Below are 12612 nucleotides of genomic sequence, written 5' to 3'. Positions count from 1 at the left end.
AACCCTAATTAAACTAGGAGAATCTGCCAAGTACTTGTCCATCCACGTTTTAGCCTCAGATCTCCTCCAAATCCGGCCCAAGATAGCTTGTTTTAAAGATCAGGAAACACATCTCCAGAAGGCTACGAAATCATCCGAGGTCATCTTGGGCTCCAAAAACACAATTTAAGCCCAGAAATGTCATTGTCCAGCACCTCGCATCGCTCCTTTATTTTATCGCCAAACAATAACCACTTGGTGGAAAAATCCCAAATTTTGATACGATCAATCTAAGTGACTCACGAACATCCTCCAGCTGGAATTACTCCACAAATCGTCCATTTGACCACGTTTTACTCCAAAGGAAATCGAAAATCCTATATTATAAATACAATTCAAAGTATCAAAATTCTTCCAAAATATTAACCAAAATATACTAAGAATAGGGTAAAATATATAATATAAAGTCTATTCATCAGCGACCAAAGAGCATGTCGAGTTTGAGAAGTCAAGGGGTCTTTTTCTTTAGCGGGCTTTAATTTATTGATCGAGACTAATTCCAGACTTCAGTAGGCGGGGATGGAGCTAGCGGGCTACAAGGAAGTAGGTGAGCGCATATAAGAGGAAGCAGCGCGCTTGGCATATGCTGCTGCGAAAGATCGAGAATCAGTACACATGTACTTTGTTGTCGTAGTCTAGTACTTCTTAGCTTCAGGCATCAGGATTCCTGAGCCTCTGGCCTAGCTTTTGCAACCATTCCCCCAGCCAGCCCAGTAGTTTAAGTTTTTTTTTACAATATAATTGTACAAACAATTTTATTTTGATGGTAAACATTTTGTTAAATATTTTTTTAAAAAATTAGAATTAAAATTTTTTAATTAAAATATGTCAACTCGACATACCTTTCGTCGCTAAAAATTAATATATTCTAAATTTGGTTTCTTAGAGTTGGTCCGACAATTGGGCCATCAGGTCAAGCTCATTACTTTATTTAATTATGTCCTAGCCAATGAGATATCATTCGCCGGGCAAGGGGATTTCGTCACGTCAATTCGGTCAACAGACATTCGCCTAACGAAGATATATGTCGTTTACGTAAAATTGCCTGACAAATTTGTATTTTCATCATTTAAGGTTTCTGGCGACGGGTTTTCGCCTGATTGTTCTTTCCCAACAAACATCTGTCGACTAAACTCTATGACGAAGAAAGTAGCATTTAGCCGGCGAAGTTATTCCGTCTGGCTGTGTGTGTGTGTGTTTTAATTTGTTTTTTAGTAGTAGTAGTAGGCATAAATAATTAGATAATTTTTTTGGCTCAAAACATATTTTTTTTTCAAAAAAAACATGAATAACTTTTTAATACATACAAATGCTAAGGTATGGGAGAGTTGGCTGAGTCTTACAATAAGCTAGCTATAATAATTTGTTTGAATTCTCCTTTGTCGAGAATCAAACCTAAAACTTCTTATTTATAAGTGATAGGAATACTCACTAGACCGTAATACCAAATTGGATGAAATTCAAAATAGCTACGGAATTTAGTTTTCTTTGTATTAATCCTTGTCTTCGAATTGATAGATTGTATGAAAAATTATTTAAGTGATGACGTGGAGAGCTTGAGAATTTTATATAAGCTAACATGTAAATCACATTTGCATAACATTGACAAAAAAAAGTCCTCAATTTAATGGATGATTGGACATTAAAAAAACAAATAGCTCATTTTTTTTATATCATCTCAAACCTGAATGATGTAAACGACCATTATTAGGACCGTAAATTATTACCCCTATCTTACCATGACTCTGAATTATTAGGACGCAATATTCATACTTTGTAAAGGATCAGTGCTTAATACCTTTGCAGATAAACCAAGCTAAGTGGTGATATGGTATGGACTGTATTGTAAGGCCTGAATTATTCTCTTCCAACACTGACGGATGGACATGTGCGACCTTCTTTATGGAACCGCGGATAGTTTCCAAAAAAACAAAAAACAAAAAAATAAAAAGAAAAAGAACCGCTGATTTCCCATCACACAAATAATACAACACCTAAAGCAGTGTTCTGTTGCGGGATTAACTTGAATTAGCCTTCATTAAATAAGTATATAAGTTCCCTGGACCTATATGATTAGGAATGCTCCAACAACTCTCACACTTGGAAGACATATATTTAAGCTCCAATTAATATTCCAAAACAGTGGAAAATTTCTTGCTTGAGAAAATGAAGCCGTCATAGTATCATATATTCATAGTATGCAACTTGTTGCTATTGTATATATGGATATATAAAAATCAAGCAAACCTTGAAACTTTAGCCTCTAGTTGTTGGATATCACAATCATATATTCATAGCATGCAACTTGTTGCCAACTGAGATAATATTTTGTATATATATATATATATATGGATTACGGATAAATATAAAATCAAGCAAACCTTGAAACTTTAGCCTCTGGTTGTGGATATCACAATCCAATTGAATTGATAATTAGGTTCAGACCAAAAACAAGAATTGATAATTAGGTTATTTAAGTTATACGTGTTTTGGCTTCTATTATAAACAATGATTCTAACCCTAAACTCTTACTTAAAGAAAGCTATTATTGACGTTTAAAAAAAGTTACTTTGCACTTCAAATATATAGAAATATAACTAAAATTATATTTTCATTATTATTAAGGAGGGGGAAGATTCCAATCGGTTACATTAATTTAGAGGAGAAAAATGTATCAAACTATGACATTATATTCACCAAAATATTAGATCAAATGCAAACGGAAAGTACACTTAGTGTAATGACCTTTTTGAGTGAAAGAAATTTCATTAAAAGTTAGTCAAAACGTATATACGACATACAAATCAAATGTGCCTCTTACAACAACTCAAAAAATTACACATATCAAAACAAAATCATAATTCTATAATTATAAAAAAAAAAAAAAGGACTCTCCATCATAGAGGCCTCTTAGACCATCTCCAACTGAACGAGGGCCTCGTTTTAGCCTTCTGGCATTCCAAGATATTAATATTTTAATGAACAGTACAGGGTCATATTTGCCTCCATCTCCAACCGATGGCCAAAGAGCCATAGGACTCGTTTTAGCCCTGCCACAAGAAACTGTCTCCAACCGAGGGCCAAACATAATTTATTATTTAAATTTAAAAACTACAACAACTTAAATTTAAAAACTACAAACTTATGTTTAAAAACTACAAACTACAACTTACTTAATGTTGTTTCATATTGTTTAATGTTGTTTCATGTTACCTAATTTAATTTAATGTTGTATAATGGCTTAGGAAGTTATAGGAAAAAAAAATTTAAATGAAATTATAGGAAAAAAGATTTGTGAAAAAAAACACATAAAAATTAAAACTGTAAAAAAAAAATTAAAAAATAACGGCTAGTTGACGTCAGCTAGTCGTTGCATTTGAATTTTGGCCTAGAATTCATGTCGGTTATATCCAACAGGATTGGTGAGTTTTCTGGCCCAGCCTGGGGCTGGCTGGCTAACTCATTTGGGCCAGCCCTTTGGCCCTTTGGCCCTTTCAGGCCATCTCCAACTGATGGCTGGCCAGAGGGCTCGTTTTAGCCCTCTGGCCCTCCAAGATTCTCCAAGATATTAATATTTTAATGAACAGTACATGGCCATATTTGTCTCCGTCTCCAACCGAGGGCCAGATGGCTCGTTTTAGCCATTTCACAAAAAACCGTCTCCAACCGAGGGCCAAAGGGCCAAACATAATTTATTATTTAAAAACTACAACTTAAATTCAAATCCAACGGCTCAGTGACGTCAGCTAGCCGTTGGTAGCTGACGTCAGCTAGCAGTTGGATTTGAATTTTTTTTTTGCTATAAATAGGGTGGATATTGGGATATAATTCACACAACTTTGAATTCAATCTCTTTCAATTCAAGTTTGCAATAAATTCCAACTTTGGATCCTCTTCAGATTCCAACTGGGGGTCCTCATCCAATTCCAAAAGAGAAGCAAAATGGGCGCAAATGAGACAAGAAGATGAGGAGTCTGATGAAGAAGTTCAAGTAAGGCGCAGCAAACAAAACATAGCAGCAGCCATGGCTGCGGCCATGGTGTGTCAACCAACTGAGGAACAACCTCAACGGGGTGGCTCTATTGCTGGTCGCTCTTACAAACCACGAAACAGAGCAATGACGCATGCCAATCTGATGAACAACTGCTTCGACCCCAACTCGGTGTACACAGAAGAGGATTTCAGACGTCACTTCCGGATGAGGCGTCATGTCTTCGAGCGTTTACTTTGTGATGTCAATCCGTACTTTCGATAGAAGCAGGACAGAGTAGGCCGCCCTAGTTTCTCACCTTATCAGAAGGTTACTGTTGCACTCCGAATGATGGCCTATGGCTCCCCAACTGATTCGATTGATGAAACCCATGGTATGTCTGAGTCTACATGCCTTGATACTCTTCAAGAATTTTGTGACACAATTGTTCAGCTTTACAAAGACGAGTACCTCCGTGAGCCAAATCAAGAAGATCTGAATCGACTCCTTCGCAAAACTAAAGACCTTGGGTTTCCATTCATGATAGGGTCATTAGACTGCATGCATTGGGATTGGAAGAACTGTCCCACCGGATGGCAATGAAGCTTTAGCGGAAGGTCGAGAAAGCCAACTGTTGTGTTAGAGGCAGTTGCCTCATATGACACATGGATCTAGCATGCTTTCTTTGGAGTCCTTGGATCCCAAAATGACATTACAGTTCTTGGGCGATCACCCCTCTTCAATAACTTGACGGAAGATAAAGCACCTCAACTTGACTACTATATCAACGACCGTCAATACAATATGGGGTATTACTTGGCAGATGGCATCTACCCAAAGTGGGCGACACTTGTCCAAGTAATTCCAAACCTTAGGAATGACGCGGAAAAATTGTTTACCTTACACCAAGAGGCATATCAGAAAGATGTTGAGAGAGCTTTTGGTATTCTACAAGCACGGTGGAAGATCATCAGCGAACCGGCAAGAGGGTGGAGTCAAGAAAATTTGGACTCCATCATGATGTCTTGCATCATATTACACAATATGATAGTGGAGGATGAGCGAGATGGGTATATTGATGGAGAGTCCGATGATGACCAAGAAGATCTAAATAGGTCAAGAAGGGCTCGTGCAAAAATATATGATGAGCCTAATTTGCCTTTCAATCCAAGAACTGGTAGTATCTCTATAGATGAGTACATGAGGCGCTATAGAATGATAAGTTCTCGTGCCACAAACAAGTACCTACAACAAGATCTTATTGCACATCTTTAGGCCCAAAGAAGCATGGAGTAGGCATTTACGTTTTATGTTTTTAAATGTTTTTAAAAATGTTGTTTAAGTTTCATGTTGTATAATTTTTATGTTGGTTAATGTTATTTAATGTTGTTTCATTTACTTAATTTAATTTAATGTTGTATAATGGCTTAGGAAGTTATAGGAAAAAAATAGAATTTAAAAAAAATATGAAACAAATTTTGTGAAATAGAAGTTATAGAAAAAAATGGAATTTAAAAAAAATATGAAACAAATTTTGTGAAATAGAAGTTATAGGAAAAAAATGAAATTTAAAAAAAATATGAAACAAATTTTGTGAAATATAAGTTATAGGAAAAAAATGAAGGAAATTATTGAAAAATTAAAACAAATATTATAGATGAAGGAAATATTGGAAAATATATTGAAGGAAATATTGAAGGAAATATTGAAAAATATTGAAGAATGAAATATTGCAAATGAAGTGAAGAATTGATAGAACTTCACCATATTTATAGAAGAAAAGAAATGTTTAAATTAAAAAAAAAAAACCCAACGGCTAGCTGAGTCAGCTAGCCGTTATATTAAAAAAAAATTCAAACTATTAGTGTCGGTTATAACCGACAACAATAGGAAAACTATAAAAAAAATAGCCAGCCCTTTGGCCTTTTGAAATTCCGTGGGCCCTTCTAGATTCCTGAGCCTTTTGGCCTAGCCCTCGGTTGGAGACGGTTTTAGGGCTATTTTCGGCCCTCTGGCCCTCTGGACCCTTCGATTGGAGATGACCTCAGATTCTGTGGGAGACGATTTTTAGACGTTTTTCGGCCCTCTAACCTTTTGGTTGGAGATGGTCTTAGTCCTAAATCCTAAACCTAGCACGGGGACTAAAACATTGCGGTCCCAAGAACTATCATAGAGGCCCCTTAGAGGCTCAATGTTGCAATTTTGACAAAAGTCCATCCTTTATCCTTGCAGAAACAATAAAAATCAATATCTTATTCTCATCAATCACTAGCTAATTTAGTCTCCCCGACCTGTGTCAGGACTCAAGATTATTTAATCGGTTTTAGATACGCCGCATCAGTCCAAATCACGCCGGCAGGCGGCAGCACCACTGAGATTATTAACTTAATCATGCAGCTCAGTTTCTATGTATATGTTTATGCTCATAAATTCTATATATGCAAAATGTATTATCGTTAAAGTTCATCCTACTACAGTACGCCGTTTGCGTACTCCCCAACTGCCCAGCACCATATCGTTACGTAGATTGCATATCTTCAACCGCTGGGTACGTTCTGTGTGGGTAAATAATGAAACAAGCCGAGTGAAATAAAGTGATTTATACATACGTTTTTTCATCTCTTCCACCTTCTTTTTTATTTTTATAGACATTAAATTAAATAGAATAATAGAAAATCAAGAGCATGAATTGAGGTAAGTATAAAACGCAGCAAGTCATTGCGAAGGTCTATTCTCTGATTAATAAGGTGGCATTAGTTGCTTGCAATGTTACTACATCTTATATTCTATCACATATTGCTACATCTTATAAAATGTAGCCACAAGACTAAAATAATGTTTGCTTTTTGTCTATCATACATTCCATTATTGGAAGACTTTATGGGTAACAATATCTGAGGTTGTATCACTTTCAACTAATTAGACTCATAAATTTGAATGATTAGAAAAGACTTTGTGGGTTACAATATTCAAGATCGGTACAAATACGAAGGATATAATATGGTTGGTTTTCTTCATCTAATTATGTCTTTTTATTATGATTATTTTCTAACTCTATAATTTGATGGCGACATTACGTTTTAAAATTCTTGCTTGTCAACGACAATATAATAATGATTTGTTCAGTACATATTGTCTATTGATGTTAATACGTGACATTTAGTCTCTCAACGTGCATGAATCTAATTTTATGTTGCCCAATTTGCCTACAACTACTTTATCACTTGTCTAAATTATTAACTCAAAAAATGAGCACATTAGAATTGGACTCCACAGTGACATGAGTCTAATATTATCTGTGTTTGCCCTCTTCAAGGGATTGTCTAAGATTCATTTTCCCGGTGTAGCCATGCATTAGAAAGATGTATTTATGGTACTTAGCAAGGTATAGGAACACAAACATCAAAGAAAGTTAGTACTTTTTTGGATGCGGCCAATCAATTTTCAATGGGTTCTTTTTGAAGCTAATAGACGTCCCAATGTAAAATGAAACCTAAGACGAAATGATGTGAGGCTTTTCTAATTTAGTACCTTATATAATTTTTTTCACAACAATATGAATTTGAGGTTCATCATATTAGATGCATGAGAATAGGAGATTTTTTTTCTTTCCTTTTTTCATATTTAAGAATAAGATGAATGATGAAATTTTAATATATATAACAAGGGTATAAAGAAAAGATGAGGCTTAATTTAAAGTGAGGCCCAAGGCGCATTTCTTGTTATCCTTGTTTCTGTGCCGCCTCAGAGCTAATTTTTAAGGGGATGCTTAATGGATTTAAGTCACCCTTTTTGCGTCATTTCTTACTTGTTTTACTTCTAGCTGGGCGCTTTGGTTGTACGAGGAATTTTGTCTTTAATTTTTTTTTAGCCACTGAAAGAATCATCTCATAGACTACCCAGTGAACTAGTTTACAAGGCCTTCGTTCATTACCAAAACTCAAGAGGAAAGCCTAAGGTTTGGGGAGGGAGGAAGATGATAATCGAACGTTTGTAACAAGTATGAAAATTATAAGAACTTTATCAATGAAATTATGATACTTATAACCACCCCAATTTCACATGAGAATAGGCAGCCATGACACCTCTTTTCCTATGTTTACTGACACTCCTAAATAGTTATTTAGTAGTCATTATTATTTTTCGTAGAATAATTTGAAATGATACGAGTGCAAGATGATTATCTAGGTTGAAGAAGAACTCCCACAATTTTTCTTATAATGCTTGTTTTTGCAGTTGCAATTGTAGGTGTGAGCATAAGTACATCAGCTAGAGCGTATGTGCTCCGCCTAAACATGAATTCGAATCTCCATCTCTATATATAGTTTAGACTAGTTTAATGTAAAATACGTCAATTCAAATGAAAAAAACTAAGAGTACGAAGAGCCGAATAATAAATTTGTGGGTTCAACTTCGAATTGTAGGGAAAAAGTACAAGCTGCCCCCATTTATCAAAAGCCCAAAACCACCAAAAAGGCCCAAATTTGAGGTAAAGTTTGCACCTCCTTTCTTCAAGTTAAAGTCCGATTAGGATTACAGTCGAAGACTTCGATTACTTGAACTTATCACGAACGCACACTCCAATAAAAAACGTTACCGCGAAACTCCCACTCCAATTCCTCGCAGAAGGTGGAAAGATAGGGTTCGTAATCGCTCTGAATCCCAATTCACTGCCATCGCCGAACGGACCATGAACTGTGAAGTTTGCCAGCTGAAAGAATTGGTACGATTCTCTCTCTCTCTCTCTCTCTCTCTCTGTGTTTTTTCTTTCTAATTTTGTATTTGAAAGTTGAAAACTGGAATTTTACTGCTGTTTCAGGAAGTCGAGCACTTTGAGATACGGGAAGTTCTGCGCTGTATGTTAGCAATTAATTTTTTTTTCTTTTAATTTTGATTTAAAATAAATCAATTTCTTTTTTTTTTTCCTACCGTTTCAATGAGTTTATATATGTCATGTATGTATGTATTAGCTTATGCCTTTTAATTATTGCCATATTATCGAAATCAGTTTTACCAATGGAAAAGTCTGCTGATTAAGATTTGTACAAGGTAGAGCTTGTTTGAATAATTCAACTACGATACGTGTTTTAGTATAACTATTTTGTGTGACAACTAAATTTCAAATGTTAAAGTTGGTATCTTTACGTAAAATAAGCTTTGCTTTAGTAAGGGAGTGTGTGTTTTCGTTCATTCTAGTATTTTTGTTTTCGGGTTTGCACTTTGCAGTGGTTGTTAGCCAAAAGTCATCGTTTTGTGATTCAGTAGCGATTTTGAATGTAAACTATACTAGAAAAGCTGTGTTTATAATGGCACTAAAGAACATGGAACTTTTCTTTTACACACGTTATTGTTTTCTCTGCTAAACTTCAATCAAAAGTGGGTATCGAGAAAAAGAAAACATGTTGAAAGAATTAAGCTTGTAAGCTTGAAAATTTTATTACTGGCTGTTCGTAATGCCTAGTGAAGCATAGCGTGATCAACAGAACAAGTGGCACTTTTTTTGGGTCTTTAAAGCCATCTCAGTATAGGTTTATTAAGTTTTCGTGTTGGTTTCTAAACAATTTTATTATTCATCTCAGGTTCACCTTTGATTAAATAGGATGAATATTCTTGCACTCACTGCAGTATCACTTATTTGTTTTTCACGTGAACTTACAGTACTTTAAACTTGAATGCAGGCATACTTCACACAATTGTGTTTCATCGGACATTAGGTCTTGTGCGGCCCAAGGATATTGATTTGGAACTTTTCGAAATTACATATGTAAGTGTTTTTTATGCTCTAAACATTGGTTTGTTTTTTTCAGCTTCTTGTCAATCAACACCAGCTTATTAGATTAGTGCTGTTAACTTTTGAATCATTCAGTATGTCTTTCCCGCATGTGCATGTTAGTGCTATTAACTTTTGAATGATTTGTTCCTCATTCAGTATATTTGTCCCAGCTTATTGGATTCTGAGAAATGATTTTAGGCATCAATATTTCATCACTTTTTCCTTTAGCCGAATAATAGAGTGCACTGACATCCAACTGAGTTATACATTTACCTGCATGCTTTTCATGATGCACTGCCAAATGTGAAATGCCAACTGTGAACTCTGTTGCAATCTTAATGACAGGTCAGCAGGAAATTATTAGTATTTTCTGGATCCGGTTCCATTTCCTTTGTATTACTATTTTGAGATGAATCTTCATGATTGTAATGCTTGAGTATTCTAATCATCCTCGATGGTGGAGGGAGCTGAAGGCTACACTTTCTGGTCTTTATCCTCTGATATGTGAGTGTATCGTATATAAATCTTCCTTTTTGTGTAGGTGCAATGTGGAGATGTTGAACTTGAGAAGAAAATAGATGAGAAGATTGAGCAATTCATTAGTTGGGTAGAGAAACACCCAAACAAGAAAAGTCAGGTTTGTGCTTGCCATTGGTTTTAAGTAATCATACAATTACCAGTAAAATTTATTAATGCTAGGAGAGATAATTCTCTTCAATCATGATTTTGAATCACTTGTTTGACTTCTCAATATATATACTTTCTTAGAAAGTTTCCTAATTAACTGCCATGATTTGCGATGCAGATCTGCTTGTCTTTCTTTGAACTGAAAAACAAACAGGCAACTTGGTTTACACACAAAACAGAAAGGTTATACTGGGAACAATGGTATATAAATTTGAATGTGGCCCAACACCCCAAAGCACAATCTGGCAATTCTCATAATTCTAAAGTTGTAGGTGATCCAGGAGGTACAATTATTGTGCACTGAATGTATATTCTCTGATGCTTGACTTTCCATGCTGACCCTGACCTTTATATCTGCTTGACCTATGAGTGCAGAGAGTGCATTGGACGAGAGAATGGCTCGCAGAGCAGCACTTGAAGCATCTCTTCGTGAGGTTTTGTTCCAAGTAATAAAATTTGTGAATGAGAAGAAAGATCATGTTCCAAGTATTGAGGGTGTAGTCTCTTTCCCTCATGAAATTACTATCCCAAGGTTGGTTCTGCATTTATTCATTCATCTTTTCAAACTTGGTACATATATTACATCTTTTTCTTTGAGTGAATAAAAAAAAAATATAATCATTGTCGCTAAGAATACTTGTAGATCTTAAACCATGTAGTTGTCTTTGTAGAATTTTGTTATGTCAGAATGAGGTTGGTAGTTATCTGATGCCATCTATTCCAATGCAAAAAGTTTACTAGAAAATGCCTTCGTGCCAAAAGAGATTTTTCTGTTTGTGGAAATAGAATTTTATGCTACTTTGATACTGACAATTTTATTTTCTTTTAGTTGCATTACCTCAACTAAACTTTCCTGGGTTATCTATGCCAGTTGTAGTTTTTGTTCATGGTCTTGGGAAAAGAGTTCTGTTTGGTCAATAGTATGCTCAGTGAGAGAGTCAGATTGGTTCGCTAGTTTTAGTTGTGTTCACTTTTGGATGCTTATTTAGGTTGTATTTTGTCATGTCTGTACGCTACACACATGAGCAGACATACATTTCTTAGCATATACTTTTAACACAGGGTTGTATGTATGTCTGCATAAAAAGGTAGACAAAAAAATGAAGGTTGATTCATTACCATGTATGTCAAGGCCTTAGACAGTCCAAATAAACACATGATCAGAGCATTCATTGGCCATATTGACAAGATAATTTGGCGAAGTAAAAGAAAGGATAAGACAATTGTGGACTGAGTTTGTTTAAACATAGGATTAAGGAATGAGAATGTCAGCGTCCTTGTTCTTTGCAAATTTACGAATATGACTGACTGCACCTAAAATCTTGCTCTTCTTTTCTTAACAAGAAGTTGTTAATATTACTGGTGCTGTTGTCGTTGTTATGATTATTTAAGAAGTTTCTCTGAAGATTAGATTGCTGATTTGATATTTGTGTTGCCTTTGTTAGTTCCTCGGATTCTGCATTTGGGATGGACATGATCAAGAGGATGCTGCAGACTGGCCATCCAACCATGCTGAGCTGATCATCTGCGTTTGTGAGTGCGTACCGCTTTCCTAAACTGCTTCAAAGATGACTCGTACGGTCCATGAATTTGTTAATCCGGTAACCTTTTGCGAGCAAGGTTTGTTTCTATGTGAAGTAAACTCGAAGGCTCGAAGCACCGAGATTGTTATTATCCTTATGTAAATATTCCTTTCGTCCCATCGTATCTCCATTCATGTATGTACATCCTTTCTGGATCGTCCATTGACTTGTATATATTGAATTGGGGATTTTCGATCCCGGTGCACCGTACCTTAAAAGTATGAAACTTTGTACATTTTAGTATTTTGATTGAAGGACATTTGTTGTCACCTAAAATTTAAAGCATATGAAATCTTTTGATTGAAGGATATAAATTCAATCGTGCCAACTATAAATTCAATTAAATTACTTCAAACCCTCTACAATCTTGTATATTAATTTCATGCCAGAGGTCGGCGTAATAATTCAATCACAACGATGGGCAAATAATCTGTATCTTTTGGGATATCTACAATCTTTTTTAGCGTTCGGATTAATGTTAATCATTGTTACCACACCTACCACTAAAAAGTTCAAAACCCAAATCCACTCTGCACACATCCCGTGCGAGTATCTAGACC

The 12612-nt window shown here is 35.4% G+C and overlaps 2 protein-coding genes across 2 annotated transcripts; both read left to right on the top strand.

Annotated features, from left to right (window-relative positions):
* Window positions 1-3991: 3991 nt before the first annotated feature.
* LOC139191794 (uncharacterized) lies at window positions 3992-4612 on the top strand. The gene is made up of 2 exons (XM_070812813.1): window positions 3992-4201; window positions 4301-4612. Exons 1-2 carry the CDS (start codon window positions 3992-3994, stop codon window positions 4610-4612), a joined length of 522 nt encoding a protein of 173 aa, XP_070668914.1.
* Window positions 4613-8357: 3745 nt separating this feature from the next.
* LOC103425083 (autophagy-related protein 101-like) lies at window positions 8358-12328 on the top strand. The gene is made up of 7 exons (XM_008363159.4): window positions 8358-8732; window positions 8829-8865; window positions 9688-9773; window positions 10324-10419; window positions 10588-10753; window positions 10845-11001; window positions 11915-12328. Exons 1-7 carry the CDS (start codon window positions 8700-8702, stop codon window positions 11988-11990), a joined length of 651 nt encoding a protein of 216 aa, XP_008361381.1. The 5' UTR covers window positions 8358-8699; the 3' UTR covers window positions 11991-12328.
* Window positions 12329-12612: the final 284 nt, after the last annotated feature.

This window comes from Malus domestica, chromosome 15 (assembly GCF_042453785.1).
Source record: "Malus domestica chromosome 15, GDT2T_hap1".
Lineage (NCBI taxonomy): Eukaryota > Viridiplantae > Streptophyta > Magnoliopsida > Rosales > Rosaceae > Malus > Malus domestica.
Note: the sequence above shows the minus strand (reverse complement) of the source record. Positions and strands in the feature narration are given on the sequence as shown.

Bases quoted from the DNA above. Each gene is read 5' to 3' on its own strand.
- LOC139191794 (XM_070812813.1), top strand. From the start codon at position 3,992: ATGAGACAAGAAGATGAGGAGTCTGATGAAGAAGTTCAAGTAAGGCGC. The intron at 4,202-4,300 runs GTGTACACAGAA...CGATAGAAGCAG, and splicing joins ACTGCTTCGACCCCAACTCG to GACAGAGTAGGCCGCCCTAG.
- LOC103425083 (XM_008363159.4), top strand. From the start codon at position 8,700: ATGAACTGTGAAGTTTGCCAGCTGAAAGAATTG. The intron at 9,774-10,323 runs GTAAGTGTTTTT...CTTTTTGTGTAG, and splicing joins AACTTTTCGAAATTACATAT to GTGCAATGTGGAGATGTTGA. The intron at 10,754-10,844 runs GTACAATTATTG...CTATGAGTGCAG, and splicing joins AGTTGTAGGTGATCCAGGAG to AGAGTGCATTGGACGAGAGA.